The following is a 27,335-nucleotide window of genomic DNA, read 5'->3' as shown; positions in this document are numbered from 1 at the left end:
GGACTTTGAAATTTCCTGTATAGAATTCCGTTGCGCACAAACAACGATGATGTCCCACCATCATTTCGTTCGCAAACTTCAGCTGTCTCCGCGAGCCTCCACATCTTACTAAGTGACTTGTCATCCTTTTGCTCACGCTTTAGGTCATCTATCGTACAATCCTGTAATGCTGATGGTACTTTCATTGGCCTATAGTGTTTCTCTGTTTCCTTCCTTTGAGCTCTAGTTTCCACCGCATGTACAACAGGTTCTTTAACCTTCCATTCTGGATCTGGATCCTTAGGTTCTCTCGCACCTTCAACATCTCCAATGATGAGGTCATATAATGGCGACTCAAGTGTCCACACTTCCACACGACCTGTCAAGAATGGTGTGTCCACAAAGGCATTTGCAACTGGTGCGAAGATTGGCGTTCCATCTGCCAGGTAACAAGTCTGAATCTTCCCGGTCAGCTGATGTGATTCCACTAAACTTTTCCTTACAACAACTCCATCACAACCACTGTCCCTCAGTACAGTCACAGAGTGATCACCAACATACCCTCTACTCACAGGTCGTGACCTCTTACCCAATCCAGAGTCACAAGAGTTGCTCAGACTGGCCACAGTCTCTTCACTTTTACCACGTCCTCTACTACCTCGTTTTCTGGTACCTTTACCTCTTGTCGATGTTTGACGATTACACGTTGTCGTTGATGAATCTACAGTCACTGCTGCAACATTCTTGGTGTTTCCCGGTCTCTTGTTTCTACACTCAAACGATAGGTGTCCCATCTTTCCACATGAATAACACTGTCTGTTGCTATTGTGGTTTCCCGATTTTCCAATCTTGCTGTCAGAAGTATTGGTCACGTTCTGGGACGAAGTCCTCTCCATAGGTTTGCTACTTGCTTTCCCAGACATCATACCTGACGTAGACCCTCTCGCTTCAGCATACTGGTCTGCTAACATAGACATCCCATGCATGGCTTTTGGAACTCGCTCCTTAAGAAACAATGCTAAATCCTTTCCACAACAGTGAATGAATTGATCTCTTATCATCAAGTCTTTGAGGGATTCAAAGTCCTTGGCCGTCCTTGTCATGTCTAACCATCTCATAAAATAGCTATCTAATCGAAAAGCAAACTGAGTCAATGTTTCTCCCGTTTCAGGCCGTGTTGAACGAAACTTCTTCCAAAATCCTTCCTCAGTTAGTTCGAACCTCGTCAGCAATGCTTTCTTTAACTCCTCGAAATCCAAAGATTGTTCCATGGGAAGGCGGGAAAACACATCCAAGGCTCTACCCTTTAACAACGCACTAAGGTTGGCTCCCCATTGCTCCTTCTTCCACCCTTGAACTATGGCATATCTCTCAAACCGATTAATGTAAGAGTTCATGTTATCTTTTCCTTCCTCAAAAGCAGGTAATTTAGGTCCTTTAACGGCATTTGCATGCATACGTGGAATGTCCCTTACTCCCTCATTCTGTCCCTTTGCTTCTTCTTTAATCAAGTCTAGCTTGCGTGCATGGTTTCTCTCAGCCTGTTCCTCTCTAATCTTCTCCATTTGTATCTCATGTTGCCTAGCAGCCTCAGCCTGTCTCTCATCTCTTGTCCTTTCACGTTCATCACGTTCTACAGCTTGCTGACCTGTCACAAACTGCTGCAAATTGTCACCTGTAAGTCCAAGCTAGGTCCCCATGTCGAAAAGCTTCTCTATCCCCGACATAATTAAGCTGGAAAACAATCCTTAATTACCATGCACAGTAAATGAAAGACTAACAAACAACAACTCTCAAACCTCTCAAACTCATTTACCTGTATATTTCCTAGACTCACTTCTGACTTACCTTGTAATATATAACAGGTGTCACCTCAGGATCCCACCGCTGCCACCAATTTTGTAACGTTGGACGACCGGTCGGTAGCTGAGAGAATACAGAACGATTTGTTATACAATATCTACAAGTTTATTTACAATAATTATTGAAGAAAACCCCCATAAGTATGTACTCACACTCACAAACACACATTCATACATTCAACACTAAATGTCATTACTCCGGTTGGTGGAGTCACAGTTGCCGCTTGTATATCAATAGTTCCACTGTCTATGTGGGCAATACCCAATACAATATGGATAGGATCCGATGGACTAAACAAGTCTCACAAACTTGTGTTCCGCTTCACCATATAATCCACGTCCGCTAATCATGGATATATACCCCACCGCAGAAGGGTCTAGCACCGATGTGCTGAGAACGGTCTAGCACCGATGTGCTATGTTGCAGGCCTCCGGCTCCGCAGATGACCTGAGGACTGCTCCCTCACTAACGAATGATGTCAGTACAACTATGAGTTGTCTGCCCTTGCAGAACTGACACACCGTGTGAAGCACCAGTTGTCTGCCCTTGTGGAACTGACCCAATGTGTGTCGCGCCAGTTGTCTCGTCCACATTCCTCTCACCTACCAACCCGTTCATGGAAATCTATAATTAATGAACATACATCCTAACACTATTGCCCATACACACAATACAGTAAAACCTAGTTATAATATCACCGTAAATAGTACATGTAAATATACATTGACTCACTACATAGATATATCAATGTATGGACGTTAGTACCAAGCATGTGCATGTATTTTATTAACACTTATTATGCGGACTAATTATAATATATCCAACTAGATAAATTATAATAAGGAATACTAACCACCATAATATCGGATATCAACACTAAAGGATAGATACCGTAATCTTACAGAAAGTGCCTCACGCTTACCTGTACAATCACTAATGCGTAACACCTGCATACGTGCATTAAAGTATTTAAACTAACATTTTGATCTCTTATACAAGTATAACATATGTATACTAAATCATAGATATATATACATATTCATAATATGGATACTTAGTTAATATAGTAGGGTACTAACATGCATATCCCTATATACAATACATGTAAACAATGTTCCTCATGAACGAACCGCACCTACATATTAACGATACACAGTACATCCACATGAATTAGCTTATTGCGGTCATTCACCAGTAACTGATGCAACATATATAGCGTATAATTAGCAACAAAATCACTATAATACTGACTTACCACATCTCAGGTGTTATGTGTCTGAAGTCCGGGTGGTTTTTTATGGCACGTTGACATGCACGTCCATCTTGGACAGATCGGCTCTCGTGCAGTACTTTTACCACTCTCGGACGCTCTCGCAAACACATACTCACCTCGAAGCGGGAATATTTAAAAACCGAGATTCATGCAAATAAGTATAAAACAATATACATTATCAATACTAACATAAATATATATATACAACATCTGTACCAATATGCGATCGTGTCAAAGATAATTCAAGTCTATGCAGATGCGAACAAGACTATACATGTCTAAATTATATACGCTTTAACATTTATTTGTTTAGTTACTCTAAGGAAATGCTTTAATACAGTTAGGGTCATTTCTTTTATGAAACTTTTAAATTATGAAAAAATGGAATGAACCTCTAATTGAATCTATTGAGAATTTGAAAATTAAACCACTTAATGTGCGTAAAATGAGAAAATTATTTATTTTTAAACTTTATTTGAATGTGTTTAACAAAATATGGAATGCAAGTTTAAACCTATACATCAGGGGGTTATAGTGTGCATAGGTAAATCTCTATCTAGAGAAATCCCACTTAAATTACAAAAGACTTCCTAATTTTACAGTGTGTACAATAAAAGATTACGGATGAATGCTCCACACAAAGACAAAACCTTCACTGGAGGCTGTCCCTATTTATAAATGGCTCAACAATTTTAGCAAAAGATAATTCAAATCTATACACATCAGAGCAAGTATATACACATCAGAGCAAGTCTATACACATCAGAGCAAGTATATACACATCAGAGCAAGTCTATACACATCAGAGCAAGTCTATACACATCAGCACAAGTATATACACATCAGAGCAAGTCTATACACATCAGAGCAAGTATATACACATCAGAGCAAGTCTATACACATCAGAGCAAGTATATACACATCAGAGCAAGTCTATACACTTCTTAATTATATATAGTCCTCTTGCTTAAGTTATAGGAATGTTGAGCTTATAATTTAATGAACCATCTAATAGTATTTGTTCTACCTCCCCCCTCGTCAGGTCTGAATCATATATGTATACCCGAAAAAGTCCTACCCTTGTCTAAATGAACACTGACTTATAAAAATGTAAATAAGAAAACAAACTTCTGATATACTATTTTGAAAACAATGGCTGATGAATCTACTGTAAGACTAGCCATTCTCGGAAATGGCGTTCATAAATTCGTTTTATGCTCATACCATAATAGAATTTTCAATAATTGGATATGAAATGACTGTTGATATAACCACATATATGGGCAATGGTGCAAGAAAGTATACCTCAACACCAGCAACAGTTGTATTTGTGGGATGAGGTAACCTACCTTGTTTGTTGCATATCTAAGCCGTTTATATATAGTTAAAACATCCTCGTTTTGATCAATATCCAATACAATCATGAGGGAATTATTAGGGTGTTTTGTTTTTGCATTAAAATCACCAATTAATGCTATATTACCTTCACTTTTTGTTACTATTCACTCATTTCTTTCTCATTTCATTAAATGCATCTATAGACGAATATTTATAATTCTAAGGTGGAATATAAACACATCCTTATATCAGACCATGCTCTAAGCAAGGAACAGTTTTTGTCAGTTTTACCCATTGGATAAAATCAGATTTCGTGTTATAAAAATGTAAAAATGTAATCATAAATGGTTTCAATGTCTTTTTTATGTAACAATTATACCACCAGATTTGTTTTCGCTTTTGAACGATTTATTGCAAAATGCATTTAATCAGATGGTACTCGCAGTATATCAAGAGCATCTGTCTTACTTTCAACAAATACCAAAATATCATAAGCTCACAATAATATTTCATGTATACACCTGCAGTCCTGCACATTAAGCAAAATCAAGCAATATCGTATTTTTATCAATCATAAGCCAGTTTAGTATGACCATCTTGTACCCTGACAAAGCGGACGGCTCGTAAGAGTTAGCAGTTTCATGCCCAATTGGATTGAAATCGGACAATTTTAAATTTGGACCAATCATGTGCCAGTGTACAGCAGGCTTGCAGTGAAATGAATGTGGTGCCATCATGCACAGCATTTGTGGGAATCAATAAGTCCTTGAACTCGGTATTACTCACAATTCTTCAGAAATTGTCAAAATCATTACAAAGTAGGAAAAAATGGTTCAAGAGGGTAAATAAAACTAGAAATAAGTCATACAAAACGTAGTTCTTACCAATATAACAGTGTAAAAAATTACATGAGACTTCGAATACCGTCAACAATGCCGTTGATTACTCCTTTTACTGATATGTACAATTATGAATAGCATTGAAAGTAGTGATTAAATAAACAGAATATAGACAATTGTTTACCGATAACTCAACTCACCTATCCCATGCTTGATAAACACTGCGTTATTCGTGCCTCTTCTGGTTAATTCTCTCCGGATATACTATAGGTGTGTGAACTGGTCACCTGCTGCTATATCCTGACATCCTCCCCTATTTATGTCTCCCTCTCCGCCCCTGTACCCGTTTACTTTCCATCCCCGACATGGAAATCTCCTGACAATTCAATATCACTATTTGTCTGTATTGTAGCGCAAACATTGTGCAGTAAACTGGTGTGTACATTTTGATTTTCTGAAAATTTAACTGACATATTGAAGTTAAAGTTGAAGTTAGTTTCCAATACAAGAGCCGATAGAACTCCTCTACACTCGGCTCAAAACTTAAACCATTGCATAATATAAAGTTAAAGTTCATTGCAAATGAAATGAAAATCAGCATTCTGTACAACACATTGAATAGAGCCTTTACACACCGACCTTAAACAAAACGTTGTACTTGTCACGGATGACTGTATTTGTTTTTACATATGTTGATGGGATACCTTTCCCCACACCCAAAACCTCTCTACACTAAAATGACACTTTACATATGTTGATGGGATACCTTTCCCCACACCCAAAACCTCTCTACACTAAAATGACACTTTACATATGTTGATGGGATACCTTTCCCCACACCCAAAACCTCTCTACACTAAAATGACACTTTACATATGTTGATGGGATACCTTTCCCCACACCCAAAACCTCTCTACACTAAAATGACACTTTACATATGTTGATGGGATACCTTTCCCCACACCCAAAACCTCTCTACACTAAAATGACACTTCAAAACTTGTCAAGGAACTTGAAATCGTTACTTAAAAATATCTGATAAATTTAATTCTATCTTGAGTTTCATTCAAAGTATCTGTTTTGACGTGTTTTAATGAATATATGCAAGGGTTTATGGATGTGCGGAAAGTTAAAATCCTTTTATGTTTTTCAAATAGTTCTTACATGTAACAAAACAATCCTGTACCAATAGCGTGTTTTGACATACTGTGAAGTAAGTGAATTCTAGTATAATGACTATAACATATTTTCTTCTCTATAATCTGTTGATTTGTGACAGCACTTTGTTGACCCCTAGGTGCCATGATAACAGTTACAAAACACCAGCGTGAAATAATGATGTATAATCTTACTGTTTCACATGTAAGAAATGATACTGAATCTGTCCATGTGTTGGTTATAGTGATACTTTGTAACAATACATCTGGTACATCAAATAATGTTTGCAGTTATGATGGTAATACTGATGATGATGATGATGATGATGATGATGATGATGATGATGATGATGCTTTTGATGATGATGATGACATTTGAGTGTAATCTTGCTTTTTCATACTTAAGAAATAATGATGAATCCAACCTTGAAATAATGCTGAATCTATCTTTTAAATATTGCTGAATCTGTCCATGAAATAATGCTAAATCTGTCCATGAAATAATGATGAATCTGTCCATGTGTAATCTACTCTCTCTGTCATGTTTGATTTGATTGATGTTATTTTGTTTGACCTCTTGTTACACACTTTGTGTGTCAGAGCGTAATAAAAAAATCTTGAAATCTTGAATCTTATATATGTACCTGTGTATATAGAGCCAAACTAGGATGGTTGATAAAACCTCGGGTTTCGTTTGATACATGTGTTTTTAAATGATACGGTCTGGTTTCCTCGATACAGCTAAATGTGTATCGTGTATTAAATATATAAATGTCCATTCTGGTTTTGCCTCTCGCGAACTGTGTATTTCTTTACGCTGCATACGCCTGGCATCAACAGTTGGAACCTTAGGTGCTGTGCTTCCCGATGGTGAAGATACTTAAGTTATATACATGTAGTTTCAAATTTGAAGGTTTTTCTATGCACTTTTCCCCCCAAAAAATAAACAGCTTCCAAGAGAAACGTTTAGTTTACTGATGCTTAAAATTTGGGTTCAAGACTCAAAAACTTGCGGATAAGTATAAGTATCGCACAACTCTTCTTAACAATAATATCTAGGATAGATCTTTTCGGCTCACAAAAAAACAAAAATATTTCTATTGATACAGTACAAATTCTGTTTGAGAACCAACTGTTTTAAACAGTCTTTTTTAAATATCTGTGCTATATATTCGACACTCGATCCATGTTGAAATGAAATATTTGAAATTTGAATCCTTTTATAGTACTTACTTCCGTAACCTACAAGCTAGGGACATGTCACATACTACCAGGCACACACATATATATAATGGAAGATACATAACACATGGGCATCACAGTATATATACATATTATGTACTTTATATCTTTATATACTGTGAAACACACCTTATTAGCATGTGACATGTCGCTGTAACAGACATCTTAAAAGGGAAGTAGGGGAAGTATTCTTAGAAGCCAATATAAATGCATCTAATTTAAACAGTACATAAAAGTAATAGCCCCATAGGCCTTAACAGTCGCCTGAGTTATACACCAATTGTTATTCGTTATTATGATATGACAAAAACAAACATTACATATGTATAGCAGGTTATTGTCAAATAAAAGTGAAGTAATGTAGCAAAGTAAACGTTATCCCTTCCCAGGGAGGAATAGACGCTCCGGCCGGTGGTTGTGAAATTCATATTTTGATTAAGCACATAATGATATCACCATCCATAATAAGGTTTTAATCGTTATATGTCATTTCAATACATCAAAAGAATCTCGCGGTCACGTAACGGTAAAAATTGACAGGCTTTGAAGTCGAGCGTCTCTCTTTTGTAATCTTCAAAAGACAGGTATCAGTTTAGCGATTGGGCAGTTTTTTGTACCTGAGACGAATCAAACAGCTATCTTCGTGCCTTCAATTTTGTTATGACAGATTCCAGGGGTGTAGAGAGCAAAAGTGAGCGTAAACCCTGGATATAGAGAATTGTATTCAGTTAGATGATGCTTACGCTGTGAATTGGTTATTTTTAAGCGTTCATCAATGATATAATTACATTATCTGTATGCTTAGTTTACTGAGTAGTTACCTTACTATGTATTCATATACGTTTTACAATAATTGTATATTACATTTATATATGTATTGTTCATGATATCATGTCTGAATGTTATATATTACAGAATGATATTCAACGTCTCTGCGTATCACAAGTACCCATTTTATTTATTTCTTCGTTTCTTTATTTTTATCTCTATTTTAGAAATCTAAACTCCGCTCAATCTAAGTAAGATTTACATGAGGACAGAACAAAGTAGAATGCGCTTAGATATTGAAAGTCAGCCAATGCTATTTCAAATCACGTTATTTCACATTTGAAGACTTCCAAATACCATTTACAAAGTGTTTTTAAACTGCAAACACCCGGACGGTAGACGGGTCATCTACCCTGATGCCCACGGAGCCGTCGAGGAATTGGTGGATGTATGGATCTGCTATACACAGGTACCGTCCGGGAACGACGTCACTCCACCGGAAATAAGGTCGGGGCTCGTCATGGTTCAAATAAAACGCCACGTATACTTCATCTCTATCTTTGTCCTGCAAAGAAATATGTTATATACACACAAATGTCACTAACCTATTATTAATAAAACACATGAGGCTATGGCAAAATATTTGATAAAGAAAATCAACTGCATGGTATGTCCACGGCACACTTTCTTCAATTTGGAGGAGTAAAAGTATTTTCATTATTTGATAAAGAAAATCAACTGCATGGTATGTCCACGGCACACTTTCTTCAATTTGGAGGAGTAAAAGTATTTTCATTTCCGAAAAAATAAGTAGTGCGTTCTAAACTGTTAAAATTAAGATGTTGCTTTGAAGTATTTTAAGGAAATATAATTTAAACCAAGTGGTATACAAATTAAATGCATGATAATATATTTAACTGACTTCCCTTAAATACCATATACATTTTAAGGGTGGATATTAATATAGGTATTTTTACGAGTACGAAGCTGTGCAAAAATACTGAAATAATCTGCACATCGTTTAGACGAGGATACGCGGGTGCTGATCATCAATATGTCAAAGGTTATCCCATAGTTAAACAATTAATACATTTGTGTAACAGCTTACCTGTAAATATACACAATGTCGCAACACATATGTGTGATATCGCGAAATAAACCCCACAGCTACTCTAGAGGTACCACGTGGTCTCATTCCGAAGTGCTCGTGTGGGATCTCCCGGACGAAGTCCACAATGATGCAGCCTGGGAAAGTCTTCCACGTCAGACTCTTAACTTTGTCAAGGGCGCCTGGTTTAACATAAGAACGATCAGAAAGGTCTGGTGATTTGGGTAACGGACGAGGGCGATTAAAAGAACCACTGCCTGTCGACCTCGCTGATTCTGAGGCGAACGCTTCCTCTCGTCGGTAACCGTCCGTAGTTATGCTCTCGTAAACGTCTTCCTCCGGATCCCTACATAGTAGTTTGTGACTTTTCCAATCCTGACGCTGGCACTTCTTGGAACAATAATCGACCATCTTGCACCGAGCACATGTCTTGACTGCGTCGCTTGCTTTGCCACACACCACACATATTTTGCATCCTGTTCTTCCTGTTCCTTCTTCGTTACTGTGTTCATTAAGATTGCCATCAAAGAAAAGTGCACTGTTTGATAAAAGATCTGACCCGATATGGAGAGACAATTTGTTCTTCTTTATGTATTCCAGACACACCTCATGTGGAATTCCATGCGCTGGTTCCGATGGATACAACGTCCCACCGGTTGCACTTCCACTATTGGGAATATTACCAGAATCTTTTGGATTATCGGCTTGTTCACTTTGTTTACGTTTTTGAATCTCTTTACACTTGGCCTTATGCTGAAGTTTCCAGTCCTCCCTCTGACACACGGTGGAACAGTAGTACACCTGTTGACATGCCGAACACCGCCGAAGACTCAAAGTTTTCTTATCGCAAAATCCACATTTGTTTTCCATTTTATCAAACCTAAAATATGAGATACACAATATATATATCAATATATATACTGTGAAGTGAGAACCTTCAGACGTTATTCGTATAATATACCTTAATGGTAAGTCTTCTAAATTGGTTATTATCAAGGTAGAGATGATTAGATGGCTATCTTACATAAATTCCGTCCGTTCAATAGTCTTTTTATAAACTTTCACAGTTGAATACAAGCAAGGTTGGTTTTGAACACACCCAGGTATTCAAACTTATTTTGCAACTTCTGTTCCCTTTGTCAAGTAAAGAGTGCAATTTACCAGTATCTTCTCTTTAAATCATTGGAAACAACTCACTTATCCACAATGTGTCGAGTCAGTTAAGTCAGCTGTCAGAAAATAACGGGATATTTCGCCAAAGAGGGTTATCATTGCAAGCAGTAAGAGGGACGGGTAAAATAGTTACCAATTCCATTCCTTTGTGGATGCTTAAAATCATTGTACCAGTAAGCAAGGGCAGATCGATCTTCGTTATGGATATAGCAGGATATGAAGAAAACATAACCACCATGCTTAGTGACAACAAAACATACGAGGTACTGACAAAAAAGATCCCATACCAACAGATAAATGTAAATTGGTCACAAATTTCACAAAGGTGAAGAACGTGTGCACTATCAGTGAAGAACAATATAAAAAAATCTACCCTACATCAGAAAATACTACACGGATATAATGTAATTCCAAGGTCTACATCTGTACCAGTAAGGGTATCCATTACGTCTTATTGTGGTTTACACTGGTTTCATTGGGTACAGTGTGTCCAGACTGCTTGCAGACATTCTGGGTCATGTAGTGGGAAAAACAGAACTTCAGGTAAAGCTCAGACGATGTCGATCTGGCTGATATAATTGTTGAAGAGGACGACACTCGAATGACTTTTTGTTCCTCTTTACGAATACACCAATGGACAAGGTAGTTACATTCATAAGGGATAGGTTAAAAGGAGAGAGGACCCTTAAGAACAAGCCTTCCTGTTGACAACATCATTGACTAATCTATTTTGGAGCCACTGGCGCAGTCATCACAATTTCTCCGATGGAACGTCGTCTTAAACTATAGACAATATGTGTTGTCGATATCTTAGAAGAATAGTACGGGTAAACAACCTATCAAGTAACTTTAACCAGGTGGAATATACAGATTACATAAAATTAACATCAGAAGAAGGGGCAGCTGGATGAAATCACTTTCTGGGATACCCTAATCGTAAGAAAAGCTGAAGGTTCCATCAAATTGCTGGAAATCAGAAATAACACTCACAAAGACCAGAACTTCGACTTCAATTAACACCATCGACTGCATCAGAAAGTTATGGGTAATTTGCGCTCTCCTGGACAAATGCATAAACATCGTAACTACACAGGAAGACATGGAAATTAAAAAGCGACATAGCAAACAGGCCCTGACAACGTGTGGATACTTGAAAGGGAGGACAACTAAAAAGTGAGGAAAATAAAACAGACGTGTTCGAAAGCTCGCAAAGTAAGTTTTCAATTACTGTTTGTGTTAAAAACAAACTAAGCATTGTTCAATCATACCAAACTGATAAATCGCAACCCGAACTGACCGGTTGAATATAATCCCTTGATTAAGCGATCATTGTAAAGAAGTTACACATGTTCTTGGAAGAGTGAGGATGAGATCGGGTAATCCCTCTATCCATCCCCTAACACCAAACTTCAACTGATAGTTTTTAATAGTATAATAGTCCTTTAAAGTTTTGTATGCAAAATCATCACTAAATGTGTAAATGAATAAAAAAAATGCAATAACGATACTACAACCAGCTAATAATGATCGCGATAATCATCTGAGCTTCGTAGAGAAAATGTATCAAAAATGCATAACTGTGATATAAGACCATTATGAATACCCACACAGATTTCTGTGTGATTTCAAACAATCCTGGTTCATTGAATGCAAAAAAAATGTTTTATTCTCATTTCTGTCTGGGTGTCATAGTTACAATTGTACAATCGCCAACATTACTTCGTTTAGGCGGGCCACAGTCAAAGGGAGATAACTAGCACACACAACACACCTCGCAATCAACAATGGTATGTTTCCCACACCCAGCTTATTCGTGTTAAATATTAAATGCCGTCAACGAAGAATTTAACAACTGATGTTTCCGGACACTGTGATGAGTGGTCATGTTAATGTTGTGTGCTAACTGAAGCAGGCGATGGCCTCCCAGTCAAAAGGAGATGGCGGTGTTATAAGAACACCATAACCTACTACATAGATAGAACAAAATTTATTGTTATATAATAATAATAATTAAAAAAAAATACAAACCTGTGCTTCGTTATCAAGGTGTCCACCTGTCTCACAATTCACCTACACCCTTTCCTCTAGAATATATACCTACTATCGAATTCTCCGAATCTGATCGTCATTTTAATTTCGTTTTTCAAAACATTAAAATCAAAAATTCTCCGAATCCTATTTTCATTTTCGGTTAGTACGCTTCCCGTTATTTACAACCTGCTAAATAGGTTTGAGTATTCTCGAAATAAAACTTCCGTGTACTACGGGAACGACGCCCGAAAAATGCCTGACATTCTGTGGCATATTTGTGATTCTGGATATCTCAAAAACCGCTTAAAACCTCATACATAAACATCAAACATGAGTCAATCACACTAAAGAGGTAGGGCGTGTTAGGTAGGCTGAACACCTATTCCAGTTCGCTGTATTGACACGGTCTAAAATTTCACGATTTATGACCACGCGCTACATATGTACTTGGATTCGGTGACTCTGTGTCTGAAAATATAACATAAACTCACTGTCATATCAGGTATGTTGGTCAACGCTTATAAATAAAATGTTCATGATATTATAAATAATGTAGGGAAGTTTTATACAAGCAAAACTTTAACTTTAATCCATTAAACATGAAGAATCAATAGGTCAATTGGAGTCATTGTCATATAATTAGGTCATATAACTATCTATATATATACAAAAATAAAAGACAAGAGTTTCTTCGACTTCCCTAACGCTTTCTCCTCTTCAGAGGTTCATCAGGGGAATTGTTTATTCATATTAACAGGACCATAACACAACACAGAAAGTGATGACGTCATGATACATTATGACGTCACAATACAACCTACAAAAATTGACGCCAAAATTTACAATGCACTTTAACGTCAACATTTGAGGAACAACAAAGATGGTGTTACAGATATAGATACAGGTATGCACAGTTACAGGCTTGAGTATAGAAACAGACTTTTTCACATACATTTTCTTTATTTATTCATGCAACGATCTGTGCTGTGGAATTACATGGAACATATCATTTGCACAAGAATGTATATGCTTATTAAACAGTTAAACATCTAAGATGGTCACTTTTTGTCTGTTGTCTGTGAAGTACATACGTTGACGTAGTTCACAACTAGTTTGTCCAATGTAAAATTCAGAACAATTTGCACAGATCATTGCATTCAGAGAACTACTGTTCATATTAGCTGTTACTTTATTTATTTTTTCTCTATTTTTGAATGTAAGTTCTTCTCCTTCAACAATAATACAAAAAAACCACATCTTGGTTTGTTACATTTTGACACACATACGTTTTGTTTTGAACCAATAAATTTCGAAGTACACAATAATCTTTTCAAACTTTTAGGTTGCCTTTTACAGTTTATGATTTTCTTTTTGCAATGGAATCTCCCCATACGTTCATCTGTCTTCACGAAGTTTTCATAGCTTTTGATAATTGGAAACACATTAAAATGACATGGGTTGTAAGTTGAAACAAACGGTATCATTTCACAAGTATCCTTATTTTTTGTTGTTGAACGAGTAAAGGCTCATTGTTCCTAGCCTTTTGAATGCCGTGTAATTTTTAAGAAAAGAAAAGAGCTCCCGTAATCTGTGTTCCAATATATTAGAATCACTTACTATAGTAATTATTCTAGAAGCTAAATAATATGGTATGTTGATATTAGTGTGTTTAGCATGACTATTAGTTATTATGAGAATTGGTAGGTTTTGCATAAATGTCTGTAGACATTTTATTGTTTTCAACTTTAACTAAAACACCTAAAAATGTCAAAACGTTATCGCTACTTTTAATAGTGAATTTCAAATCTGGATGTAAAGAATTTAACTCAGAGTGAAAATCATCGATATCATGATTAGGGGGCCAAATTATCATTCAAAAATCTTAAAAAAATAGTTTTTAAAAGAAGAAAAATCAAGATCCTTACTGATTGCCATTTTCTCATACATCATATATATGTGATGTTTGAGGTATTTTACAAATATATCAAGAACGGACGATATTGATTCAATGTCCTTTGATAGAAGGTGAAACAAATCGTGTGTCCATCGTGTTATGTAAAATATCTATGTAAACATTTTTTTTCATTGTATGGCTTTTTTTAAATAAAGAAAAGTCTAGCTTGTCAGACACAATTGAAGTAATATACTATAGATATATTTGTTTCAAGGCTGAGTTTAAAAAGCTGATAAAAAAGCCATTTATATTCAACGCATCGAAAAATACAAGTTCCGCATATTCGTACATGTAGCAGTTTTACTGTTGGATATTACATCTGAAATACGACACTCGTCCCCCAAAACTTAAACATCTCTTATAACATATTTAAATAATCCAAAAATGTTATTCCAATTGATTTCATAAAGTAAAATGGTTTAATAAATCAGTAAGTATAGAAAAAAGTGCAGCCCCAAAACATTGTACATGACATCCTTTGAATAAAAATAGGACCAGTGCAGGGCCCATCAGACTAGATCACGGCACCAGTTAGCTACTGGTATTCCGAAAATTCAAATCAACACCAGCCACTACATCAGAAGCTTTGAGTCGTTCGCACTCCTTGAAAGGACCAACAATATTTCTTTTATAGAAATAGACAAAACACCCCAGAGAGGAACAGCCCATTAAATACGTATTCAACCATTGAGGGTATACCGACTGGTTAATGAAAAGGGCGTTTTCCCGGTAGGTGAGAAAACCCATTTTAGCGCCCCGATGAGACCAACGATAACACTTATACCTTTACTTATGCAACAAAAAGACAAGACCGACACTCTAGAGAAAACAGGAAACGTATACATGAACTAAAAAATTGAAAGAATTGTCGTTAAAAGGAGAAACTTGGAAAATATATGCAATGCGTTTTAAGGAACAACGAAGAGATATGAAAATATTAGCAACACGGATTTCAAGAAAAACTCATGCAAAACAACAGCCAATCAGTACAACAAAATGACAGTTCCAGACCACCAAGATATCGCCCCCAATCTCATCGTCGAGATGGACAATGCCAAAATAGTCGTAAGAAAAAACATACAAAATCCAGATAATCAAAGATGCAACAGAAAACAGCAGTTGCCAAGAGACGGAAGGAATACAAGCTACAACATTATAACACATTAGATCCCTAAATGTCCTTAACGACAGAGGGGGGCTAGATATACACACAAACAGAAGGAATATATTCTTCATCGATAGGCGAAACGTCATGTAGTCGAGCAACTGATCAAGTGTACAGTTTGGTAACATTGTGGTACAGGAAAATATAATACAAATCTCCCACTTTGTCATAACGTTACAAAATGACCAGTATGTCCAGAAACATTGCCTCACCTTTTGATAGTACATTGTTTGTGTATAAAGAACAAATTATACCTTTATAATTTTATTATAATCATAGAATGAGTACGTATTAAATTCCTAACAAACAAATAGTTGGAATCAAACCCATGAAATATGTTCCAGGTAATACTGATCAACAGTAATGTGACGTCACTACCTTATCTGTGTAAAGCCATTTGTTGTTCACTATTCATAATTATATAATCGTACATATACTTTCAGTATCGTTTTATCAGAATGTCATCACCTACTAGATAAATTATACAGATAGCCTGCGTTCATTTAGTTCGTTTCCCAGTTTCGGTTTTGTTTTGTACATTGTATGCCGGTACTTGTTTTATGTCCTGCTAATTTTTATATTGCTTGGTTATAAACAATTTATAGTCATAAAGAAAATGGAAAATGATTTACCTATATACACATTGACTTACCTTTAGAAACATTGACTTACCTATAGATACATTGACTTACCTTTAGATACATTGACTTACCTATAGATACCTTGATTCACCTTTAAATATAATTGCTTTATTTAAACTTGAACTTGGCATCAAAATCACTTCCATAACACTACAAAATTTTAAATACTTTTACCGTATTTTTATTTTTGTGATATCAATGTATAAACAATCTCATGACGATTTGTTTATTATATTATGAAATAATTTAGAAGCATAATTCTTGATTATTCCTTCCCTAATTGTTTTAATTTGTCCCCGAGAATTCTAGAATTCATTCCCGTGTATGCCATAATCTCTAAGAAGTAGCAACAAAATTATACATAAACAACATATCCAACCCACTCTATTAATTATTATTAGTCTATTCTGGGTTGAAAGTTTCACATCACATATCAGAAATTTAGAGAAAAATTAGTACATATCTTACACAAAATAAAGTACCTAGTCTTTGTAAACCAAATTTTAACCATACACAATATTAAAGTACCATTTAACATTGTCGGCCCAATTTACACCCGATACTGTACCCTTCCTAGACATTGTCAACCGAATTTACACACTAAACTGTACCCTTCCGAGACATTGTCAACCAAATTTACACATTACACTGTACCCTTTCTAGACATTGTCAACCGAATTTACACACTATGCTGTACCCTTCCTAGAAATTGTCTACCGAATTTGAAGACTAAACTCTACCCTTCCTAGACACTGCCTACTGAATTTACACCCGACAAGGTACCCTTCCTAGCCATTGTCAACTGAATTTACACATTATACAGTACCTTTCCTAGACATTGTCAACTGAATTTACACCCGACAATGTACCCTTCCTTAACAATGTCAACCATATTCTTTCTCTAGTTATCATTCACAAGTGTGTCTCCAGTTTTCACCGGGAAATATAAATGTATCTCCCTCTAGTGAGAAATTGTCTGTTGTAGAATAGAACGTGTTGTAGAATCGTACAAAATTAATTGCGGTTTTGACCTCATACAATTCAAATGGCTATATTCATTTCCTTTTGGTATTTTTGTTAGCAAACATTCCAGACTACTGTTGCTGAAAAATATGAGAAAACATATCATTCACTACCTTAAGGATGTAACAGAGACACGTCCAACCCATCTTCAAATTCACAGACGATACTTACCCTTTACTTTGGTCGAAATGTCGGGTTCGAAATGAGTACCAATATTGACAGCTTTGCCGGTACATACTAATGTATATCAAGTCCAGAGTTGTTTTTTATACCCAAATCACCCTGTCTACGTTTAATTTGGACAAACTAAGATGATTGAATGTGTATTGCTGTGGCAGGTAAAGATAAACCTAGCTACCTTTGATAACATTGTCAACCGAACTTCCACACTATACTGTACTCTTCCTAGACATTGTCAGCCATATTTACACCTGATACTGTACCTTTCCTAGACATTGTCAACCGAATTTACACACTGTACTGTACCCTTCCTAGACATTGTCAATCGAGTTTATACACTATACTGTACCCTTCCTAGACATTGTTAAACGAATTTACACACTATACTGTAACCTTCCTAGACATTGGCAACCGAATTTACACACTGTACTTTACACTTCCTGGAGATTGTCAACCGAATTTACACAGTTTACTGTAAACTTCCAATACATCGTCAACTGAATTTACACACTCTACTGTACCCTTCCTACACATTGTCAGCCGAATTTACACCTGACAATTTACCTTCCTAGACGGTGTCAACCACATTCTTTCTCTTATTATCCTTCAGGTGTGTCTTCCGTTTAATCCGGAGAAGATAAATCGATCCCCCTTTAGTGAGATATGGTCTGTTGTAGAATAGCACGTGTTGTGGAATCGTTAAAACTGATATTTTGGTTGTGACGTCTTGAAGTTAAAATGGCGATATTCATTTCCTACTGGTATTTTTGTTAGCAAATATGCCAGACTACTGTTGCTGGAAAGATATGAGAAAACATATCATTCACTACCATGAGGGTGTAACAGAGAAACGTCCAACCTATCTCCAAACTCACAGAGGGTACTTACCCTTTACCTTGGTTGATATGTCGGGTTCAAAATGAGTATCAATTATGACAGCTTTGCCAGTATATCAAGTCCAGAGTTTTTTTATATCCCAAAAATAAGATGATTGAATGTCTATTCCTCTGGCAGGTAAATATTACCTTAGCTACCTTATTTAGATAACTGTTTTGTTAAATAAACCTGTCACTGACTACCTGTGCTATTACATGGAAATGGGTTTTTTCGGAAATGCTGCCACCATGAGAAAGTTGAAAGTGAAAGCGAACTGTTTATTGGAAATGTGTGTTGTGTATTTATTTTGCTGACGTAATACTGCAACCTGCTTTTCTAATATAGATTGGGTGTGTATATGTGCTAGAAGCGGAAATGTCTGTTATCATGGGACATATGAAAAGCGCCCGACATTTTGATGCATATTGGTGATTCTGGATAGATCTCACTTCATCTACAAACATCAAACATGAGTCAATCTCATTGAAATAGAGGACATATACTTTCAGTATCTATTCTATTATCACAATGGCATCACCTACTAGATAAATAATACAGGAAACCTGCGTTTATTTAATTTATTTCCCAGTTTCGGTTTTGTTTTGTACATGGTGTAGGCCCGTACATGTACTTGCTTATAACCATATAGATAATGGAAAATGTACTTCTTAGATGCTTTATGGGCTGTCACTATATATACGATTGGTTGATTGAAACGTTAAGTTGACATCAAAATCTCTTCCATAACCCTACAAAGTTTTTAATACTTTTAGCGTGTTTATTATTTGTATGATGTCCCAGTATAAGCATTCTCTGGCGACTTGCTTATCATGTTATGACATAATCTAAAAGCATACATTCCTAAATGGTTTTAATTTGTCCTTGAGAATTCGAGAAAACATATCATTCACTACCATGAGGATGTAATAGAGAAACGTCCAACCTATCTTCAAACTCACAGAGGATACTTACATGTACCCTTTACCTTGGTTGATATGTCGGGTGCGAAACGAGTATAAATTATAACAGCGTTGCCGGTACATCAAGTCCGGAGTTGTTTTATACCCCAATCGTACTATCTGCGTATAATTTGGACAAAATAAGATGATTGAATGTTTATTGCTCTGGCAGGTTAATATAACCTTAGATAAATGTTTTGTTTAATATACCTGTCACTGACTTCCTGTGCTATTACAGGGAAATTGATTTTTTGAAAAATGCTGACACCAGGAAAAAGTTGAAAGTGAAAGTGAATTGTTTATTGGAAATGTTTGTTGTGTATTTATTTTGATGACCTTAATACTGAGGTAATATGTGTATGTATTGAATCTTTATCTTATTAAAAAGTATGGAAATGCAATAAAGATGATGAAAATATTTTGTTACCTTTATTATTACATCATCACATTAATATTTTACACGTCAAAGTCGGGTAGATTAAAAATGGATAATGTACATTTCGTTTCCAAGTGATATTCATACAGAAAAACGTAAATTTGTTATCCAAATTTCAGTTTCACTTGCACTTTTGTGCTTACAATGTAATTTGATGTAATAACAAGCACCGACTACAGATACTTAACGTTCTGACAAATACGCTCAAAGTTAATTGTTTTTAATTTTATCATCAAAATTAAAATTAAGATACATTTCATATTAACAAAGACAATATAATATAATAATTTAATCAAAACAATGGTTAATTACATACATATAATAAATGATCCTTATGGGAACATAATCAACTGTCCCTTAGTTTTATTACGTTATATGATACAGAATGATATTCAATGTCTCTGCGTATCACAAGTACTCATTTTGCTTGTTTCTTCTTTTCTTCATTTTTATCTATATTTTCAAAGTCTAAAATCCGCTCAATCTAAGTAAGATTTGCATGAGGGACAGTACAAAGTAGGATGTGTTTAGATATTGAAAGTCAGCCAATGCTATTTCAAGTCTTGTTATTTCTTATTTGAAGACTTCCAAATACAATTCTCTAAATGCATTTAAACTGAAAACGCCCTGACGGTAGACGGGTCATCTACTCGGATGCCCACGGAGCCGTCGAGGAACTGGTGGATGTATGGATCTGCTATACACAGGTACCGTCCGGGAACGACGTCACTCCACCGGAAATAAGGTCGGGGCTCGTCATGGTTCAAATAAAACGCCACGTATACTTCATCTCTAACTTTGTCCTGCAAGGAAATATGTTATATACACACAAATGTCACTAAAAACTTATTAATAAAACACATGAGGCTATGGAAAAAATATTTCATAAAGAAAATCAACCACATGGCATGTCCACGGCACACTTTTTTCAATATGGAGAAGTAAAAGTATTTTCCGACAAAACAAGTGATGCGTTCTAAATTGATAAAATTAATATGTTGGTTTGAAGCATTCTAAAAAAATATAGCCTAAACCAAGTAACATAAACGTTTAATGCATGCTAATTTATTTAAATAATTTCCCTTAAATACCATATACATTTTAAGGGTGTATATGAATATAAGTATTTTTACGAGTACGACGCTGTGTAAAAATACTGAAATAATCTGACACATGATTGAAATAATTTTATATCGTATAGACAACGATAAGCTGGTGCTGGTCATCCATATGCCAAAGGTTATCTGCTTAGCAATTAATAAATTTGTATAACAGCTTACCTGTAAATATATGCAATGTCGCAGCACATTTCTGTGATATCGTGAAATAAACCCAACAGCTACTCTAGAGGTACCACGTGGTCTCATTCCTAACAGCTCGTGTGGGATCTCCCGGATGAAGTCCAAAATGGTGCAGCCTGGAAAAACCTTCCACGTCAGACTCTTAACTGTGTCAAGGGCGCCTGGTTTGACATACGAACGATGTGAAAGGTTTGGCATTTTCGGCAAGAGACGTCTTCGATCATAAGCACCCCTCGACTTTGCTGATTCTGAGGCGAACGTTTCCTCTCGTCGATTACCGTCTGTAGGTATGCTCTCGTAGACGTCTTCCTCCGGATCATAACATTGTAGTTTGTGACTTTTCCAATCCTGACGCTGACACTTTTTAGAACAATAATCCACCTTCTTGCACCGCGCACATGTCTTGACTGTCTCGCTTGCTTCACCACACACCAAACATTTTTTGTAACAATTACTTCCTGTTCCTTCTTTATTATTGTGTTCATCAAGATTGCCATCAAAGACAAGCTCGTTGTCTGATAAAAGATCTGACGCGACATGGAAAGATACTTTCTTTCTCATGTATTCCATAAACACCTCATTCGAAACTCCATGAGGTGGATATAGTGTTTTCCCACTAAAAGGAAAATTACATAAATCTTTTGGATTTTCGGCTTGTTCAGTTTGTTCACGTTTTTGAATCTCTTTACACTTGACCCTGTGCTGACGTTTCCAGTCTTCCCTCTGACATACGGTAGAACAGTAATACACCTGTTGACATGCCGAACACCGCCGAAGACTCGAAGTTTTCTTATCACAAACTTCACATTTGTTTTCCATATTATTAAACCTGCAATATATATATATACATATAGTATGTTAGGTATGTGCAAAATAAATGATAAAAACGCAACTGAGATTTCGGTAGAAGCACGAATTTCAAAGTATTCACTTGCAGTTTTTACTTGTTCAATTGATTATAGATGTTTTTCTACGCTGAGCCTGTATTTTCTCTTGCATTATCTTTTTGACACAGTTCATACTTGATACTGATCGAGTGCTTGATTGGTCACGACAACAATTTATACAAAATGCTTAATAGGGTTTAAGTACTGTATGGAGAGCAAAACGATTCAAAACTTGACCTCCTATATATGTACACGTCTGTTCACTACATCATGAATAATAAAATGTTGAAACGTTCTGTCGTTCCATATTTTTCCTTATTCCTGTTAAAAATGAGCATTCCACAAATAAATATGTCCAGCACTTTTAGGAAAACTCCCTTGCCTTTATTACTCTCAAAATACAAACACAAAACATATTTAAAATGATAACAAAAGGTTTTTCAGGCACCGACCTCACTTTTTGTTTAAAACAATAATAATCGTTTGTTCATTTTAACAACTATCAGTTTGGATTCACATACATTTTGGTGAGGAGAATTTTTCGCATGTAGTTACTGAAATGATTGCAGTTCCGGGTGCTGTTTACATAGGGAAGTCAAGTCCTAACGAATACATCTTCGGATCCATATCCTCAAAGGGGTGTTTCCTAAAACAATTATCAATTGTATTATTACGTTACTACTTTCTATCTTTTAAGCTTTTTCTTATAAACTATTTGTATGTCTATAATACACTTTCAGTATTTACTTTATATCAAAATAGCATCCACCTACTAGATAAGAAATACCGATAGCGTGTGTCCATATATTTCGTTACCCAGTTTCAGGGTTTGTTTGTACTTGTTAGACGATTAATATGTCTTCTCCGATAAAGTGATTTACATATAGATAAGACTGGTTCGTGTAAGGTTTGTATAGCTTTCAGTGGACATCAAAACTATTACTAGCTAAAATTTAAATGAAGCGTACCCCATGACTGATTCATAAGTTTCCATAACAGAATCAAGTTTTCATAACTTTTACCTTATTATCATCAGCATTATCATTATCATTCTGTGATATATTATATAAAGCATTCACATGACGTTTTTACATAAACAAGATATATGTTTCGTTATTTTGCAATCTTCAATGGTTTATACTTACCCTCGAGATACCAAACTAAAGTATCACATCATCTCTGACATGAAAGAACAACAATCTAGATTCTAATCATATCATACCGGACCTTTTCTGTTTGATTATCTGTCATTTATAGATCGAAGGTGAGAAGTACATATAAATCAAGTATTAGAAAGTAAGAACGAAGGCAGAGATGGTGAAAACAATCACGGCCAAGTTAAAAGATTCATATGCAACAAATATAAAACCCATCTCAGTCATTGTCCAGCAAACTTACCAGACTCGGTGTGACCTTCAGTCAGTGTCCAGCAAACTTACCAGACTCAGTGTGACCTTCAGTCATTGTCAACCATATTTACATATGATATCGTACCCCTCCCAGTCATTGTCAACGATATACTATCTCTCATCCTTTATAAGTTTGGTCTGCCATTTTAGCGGAGAGAACGATCAGGTTATCACCCATTAGAGGTTGATAGACGCGATCAAAGTACATGTACCATGCGATAAATTGTGACGTCATAAAAAACGATTGACTATATTCATACGCACCATATGTTTTTGTGACACAGATCATAAGATGGAACAAAACTAATCAACCTCTACTTTGAGAGTGTAACAGAGAAATGTCCAACCCTCGAGGTGATTGTATGGCTGCCTTTTCTTGGTAGAGTCTCAAGTTAAACAGGACAGAAATGTCACTTGGAGATTTCTAAGTAACACTCTCAAGGTAGGGGACTGTTAAACATATACCGTATCCCACTTAGCTACTGGCAATCCATTCAAAGTATATATCACATCAACTGTATAGCTATTCATGGATTTCAACAGTAGTACAATATTATTCATTGTTTTAAAAAATCCCTGTTCACAATCATACACGATACTTACTGTTTACTTGGCTGATGTGTCGGGTTCGATTGTGTTTCAACCGAGAAGCCTATACCCGCTTGCCTGGTCCTCAGTAAAATAACAAACTTACACATCAGACTACCGGATCAATATTTTCTGACGTGTTTATGCATGTATGTCCCACATGAAAGTAACCTTAGATAAGATATGTTTTTTTGGAAATTCTGGCATCGTAAATTTTAAGCAAACTAAGATACACTGTACGGAAAGTGACCTGTTTATCGATTGGTGTGTATTAGTGTTGTAGAGATAATGCTATATTTTTATGTATCGGTTCTTTATTTTTTTTAAAAGACGTAGAGAGGCAATCATGATAAGTAAACTATTTGTTACCTATATATCATCCCACTATTATGTGTACATCATGGCAGGATAGCTTAAATAGTCTGCCAAACTGACACATATATACATATATAATAGATGTATCCTTTCCTAGTGATAACCCAAAACTATTCTTTTATCAAACTTTCAGTTTTACTTTCGGTTTTGTATGTAGTATGCTGCGGTTATCACCATACTATCCAAATAGTGATACGGGTATACACCCATCAAAAAGAATCCAATTTTAGCAAAAAGCCTTATATATATAATCACACATTCCAACACAAGTTTAACAGGTGGTGGACTAGATAAGTGTGAAATAACGTGTAAAAACAGGAAAGTGTTGACGATTATGAAACAAGGTATGGTTCTCCGACTAATTAGTTTACAATAAAATCGTTTATCAGACATGCTAACAATCAATACATGTGGTCCATTTCTAATAATTTGTTAATGTTAAAAGTTAAAGCTTAAGTTAGATTCGAATACAGAAGCCAATATAGCTCCTCTTCACCGGACTCAAAAATGTAATAATTGTATAATATAAATGTTACTTGTTTCAAAACAAAATGTTTATTTTAAATTACAGGTATTGGCCAACGTTTAGCAGGTTGGGATAGTGATATTGTGTATGAATGTGTCAGTTATCACAAATATTCCCTTATAGCAAGATTGATAGATAAGTTGAACAAAAATAATCACTAGTAACAGAAGACAAAAGCAAACTGCATTCAATTGTATTACTCATAAATTACAGAAAGATAACTAGCCAATATGTATACAAGTGGTAAATCACAACTTTTCAGTATATCTTATTAATTTATTCATTTAATTTCGTTTTACTTATTTTTGTTGTATTTTAATTAACTTAATTTGTCGCCCAACCAAAGTGACATCTGCATAAGGGATGGAAGTCAGCAAATGATATTTCAAAGCTACAAAATGTATTTAAACTGAAAACGCGCGAACGGTAGACGGGTCATCTACTTTGATGCCCACGGAGCCGTCGAGGAACTGGTGGATGTACGGATCTGCTATACACAGGTACCGTCCGGGAACGACGTCACTCCACCGGAAATAAGGTCGGGGCTCGTCACGCTCAAAGTAAAACCCCACATATACTTCATCTCCATCTTTGTCCTGCAAGACAATACGTTATACACACAAATATCACTGAACCTTTGTTGATAGAAACACAGAAAGCTTTTCAAAAAATTGCAGTAAACAAATTTAACACAACACGATGTCCATGGCACGCTTTCTACAAAGTGGTAGAATGTACATTCTAAATTGACAGAATAATAAGTTGGTTTAAGGAGTTTTAAGGGTATACCATTTAAACGACGTTCTCAATATATGGTAATATTTATAACTCCTGTTCCTTTAATAGCATATACATTTCCAGAGTATAGTTGAGTATCAGTATTTTTCCCCGAGTACAACGCTGTGCAAAAATAATAAAATAATCAAAATATAGACTGAGATCCGATCATCAATATATCATAGGTTATCTCATAGTTGAACAGTTAAATTTGTTTAACAGCTTACCTGTAAATATATGCAATGTCGCAGAAAATATGTGTGATATCGCGAAATAAACCCCACAGCCACTCTAGAGGTACCACGTGGTCTCATTCCGAATAGCTCATGTGGGATCTCCCGGAAAAAGTCCAAAATGGTGCAGCCTGGAAAAGCCTTCCACGTCAGACTTTTAACTTTGTCAAGGGCGCCTGGTTTAGCATACGAACGGTGAGAAAAGTCTGGTGTTTTGGGGAAAGGACGAGGGCGATTAAAAGAACCACTGCCTGCCGATTTTGCTGATTCTGAGGCGAACGTTTTCTCTCGTCGATAACCGTCTGTAGTTATGCTCTCGTAAACGTCTTCCTCCGGATCTTTACATTGTAGTTTGTGACTTTTCCAATCCTGACGCTGGCACTTCTTGGAACAATAATCGACCATCTTGCACCGAGTACATGTCTTGACTGCGTCGCTTGCTTTGTCACATACATGACAACTTTTGTGAGGAGCACTTACCGTTTCTTTCGCATTACTCTGTTTATTAAGATCGTCGTCAAAGTTAAGTACACTTCCTGAAAAATTATCGGCACAAAAAAAGCGGTTCGATCCATTTTGTCTCAAGTATTCCACGAACTTGTCATGTGTTAGCCCATGTGCCGGTTCCGATGAATACAAAGGTCCACCGGTTGCGCTTCCAATATCAGGAATATTATAGAACTCTTCCGGATTTTTGGCTTGTTCAGTTTGTTCACGTTTTTTAATTTCTTTACACTTGATCTTGTGCTGACGTTTCCAGTCTTCCCTCTGACACACGGTGGAACAGTAATAAACCTGTTGACATGCCGAACACAGCCGCAGACTCAAAGTTTTCTTATCACAAAATCCGCATTTGTTTTCCATTTCATCAAACCTGTAATATAAGACACACATTATATATATATACTGTGAACCTTAAAGACGTTATTCGTAAGGATAAAGTGGAATATTACATTAGAAAAGATTACCACCATGCTAAGTGACAACAAAACATACGCGGTGCTGACAAAAAGTCCCACACTATTGGTCACAACTCGCGAAGGTGAAGGACAAATGCGCTATCAGCGAAGAACAATATAAAAGGTCTTTCCTACATATATAAAACACTCGACGCACATACTGTACGCGTAAGATCTAAAAACCTGGCTAATTGTGGATAACACTGGTTACATTGGGTACAGTGTATCAAGATGGCTTACAGACACTCTGGGTTTACTTGTGTGGGGGGGTGGGG

At 36.0% G+C, this 27,335-nt stretch overlaps 2 protein-coding genes across 8 annotated transcripts in view; both read right to left on the bottom strand.

The window, feature by feature from the left end:
* LOC110460569 overlaps positions 1-2,170 on the bottom strand; it is a gene marked incomplete at its 3' end in the record, with an annotated part of 4,049 nt that extends 1,879 nt beyond the window's left edge. Inside the window, exons 1-2 of the mRNA XM_021513545.1 lie at positions 2,152-2,170; positions 59-1,654 (exon numbers count right to left, since the gene is read on the bottom strand). Coding sequence (XP_021369220.1) covers positions 59-1,654; positions 2,152-2,170 — 1,615 coding nt within the window. The remainder of the gene's footprint in view (positions 1-58; positions 1,655-2,151) is intronic.
* Positions 2,171-7,512: 5,342 nt separating this feature from the next.
* The window catches only part of LOC110460574, a 21,052-nt gene continuing 1,229 nt past the window's right edge, over positions 7,513-27,335 (bottom strand). The window contains exons 2-6 of one of the 7 annotated variants that reach the window (XM_021513551.1): positions 26,096-26,975; positions 24,206-25,687; positions 22,715-22,839; positions 21,286-22,135; positions 7,526-9,024 (exon numbers count right to left, since the gene is read on the bottom strand). In XM_021513551.1, coding sequence (XP_021369226.1) covers positions 8,833-9,024; positions 21,286-22,135; positions 22,715-22,740 — 1,068 coding nt within the window. In that variant the 5' untranslated portion in view covers positions 22,741-22,839; positions 24,206-25,687; positions 26,096-26,975 and the 3' untranslated portion in view covers positions 7,526-8,832. Of the gene's footprint in view, positions 9,025-9,567; positions 10,448-12,768; positions 12,850-18,622; positions 18,814-19,984; positions 20,809-21,285; positions 22,136-22,714; positions 25,688-26,095; positions 26,976-27,335 lie in introns of those variants that run through there. The other 6 variants (XM_021513549.1, XM_021513554.1, XR_002464031.1 and 3 more) reach the window with 6 other exon arrangements.

The sequence above is a fragment of the Mizuhopecten yessoensis genome, unplaced genomic scaffold (genome assembly GCF_002113885.1).
Source record: "Mizuhopecten yessoensis strain PY_sf001 unplaced genomic scaffold, ASM211388v2 scaffold10439, whole genome shotgun sequence".
Lineage (NCBI taxonomy): Eukaryota > Metazoa > Mollusca > Bivalvia > Pectinida > Pectinidae > Mizuhopecten > Mizuhopecten yessoensis.
This window is presented reverse-complemented; position numbering and strand designations above follow the sequence as displayed.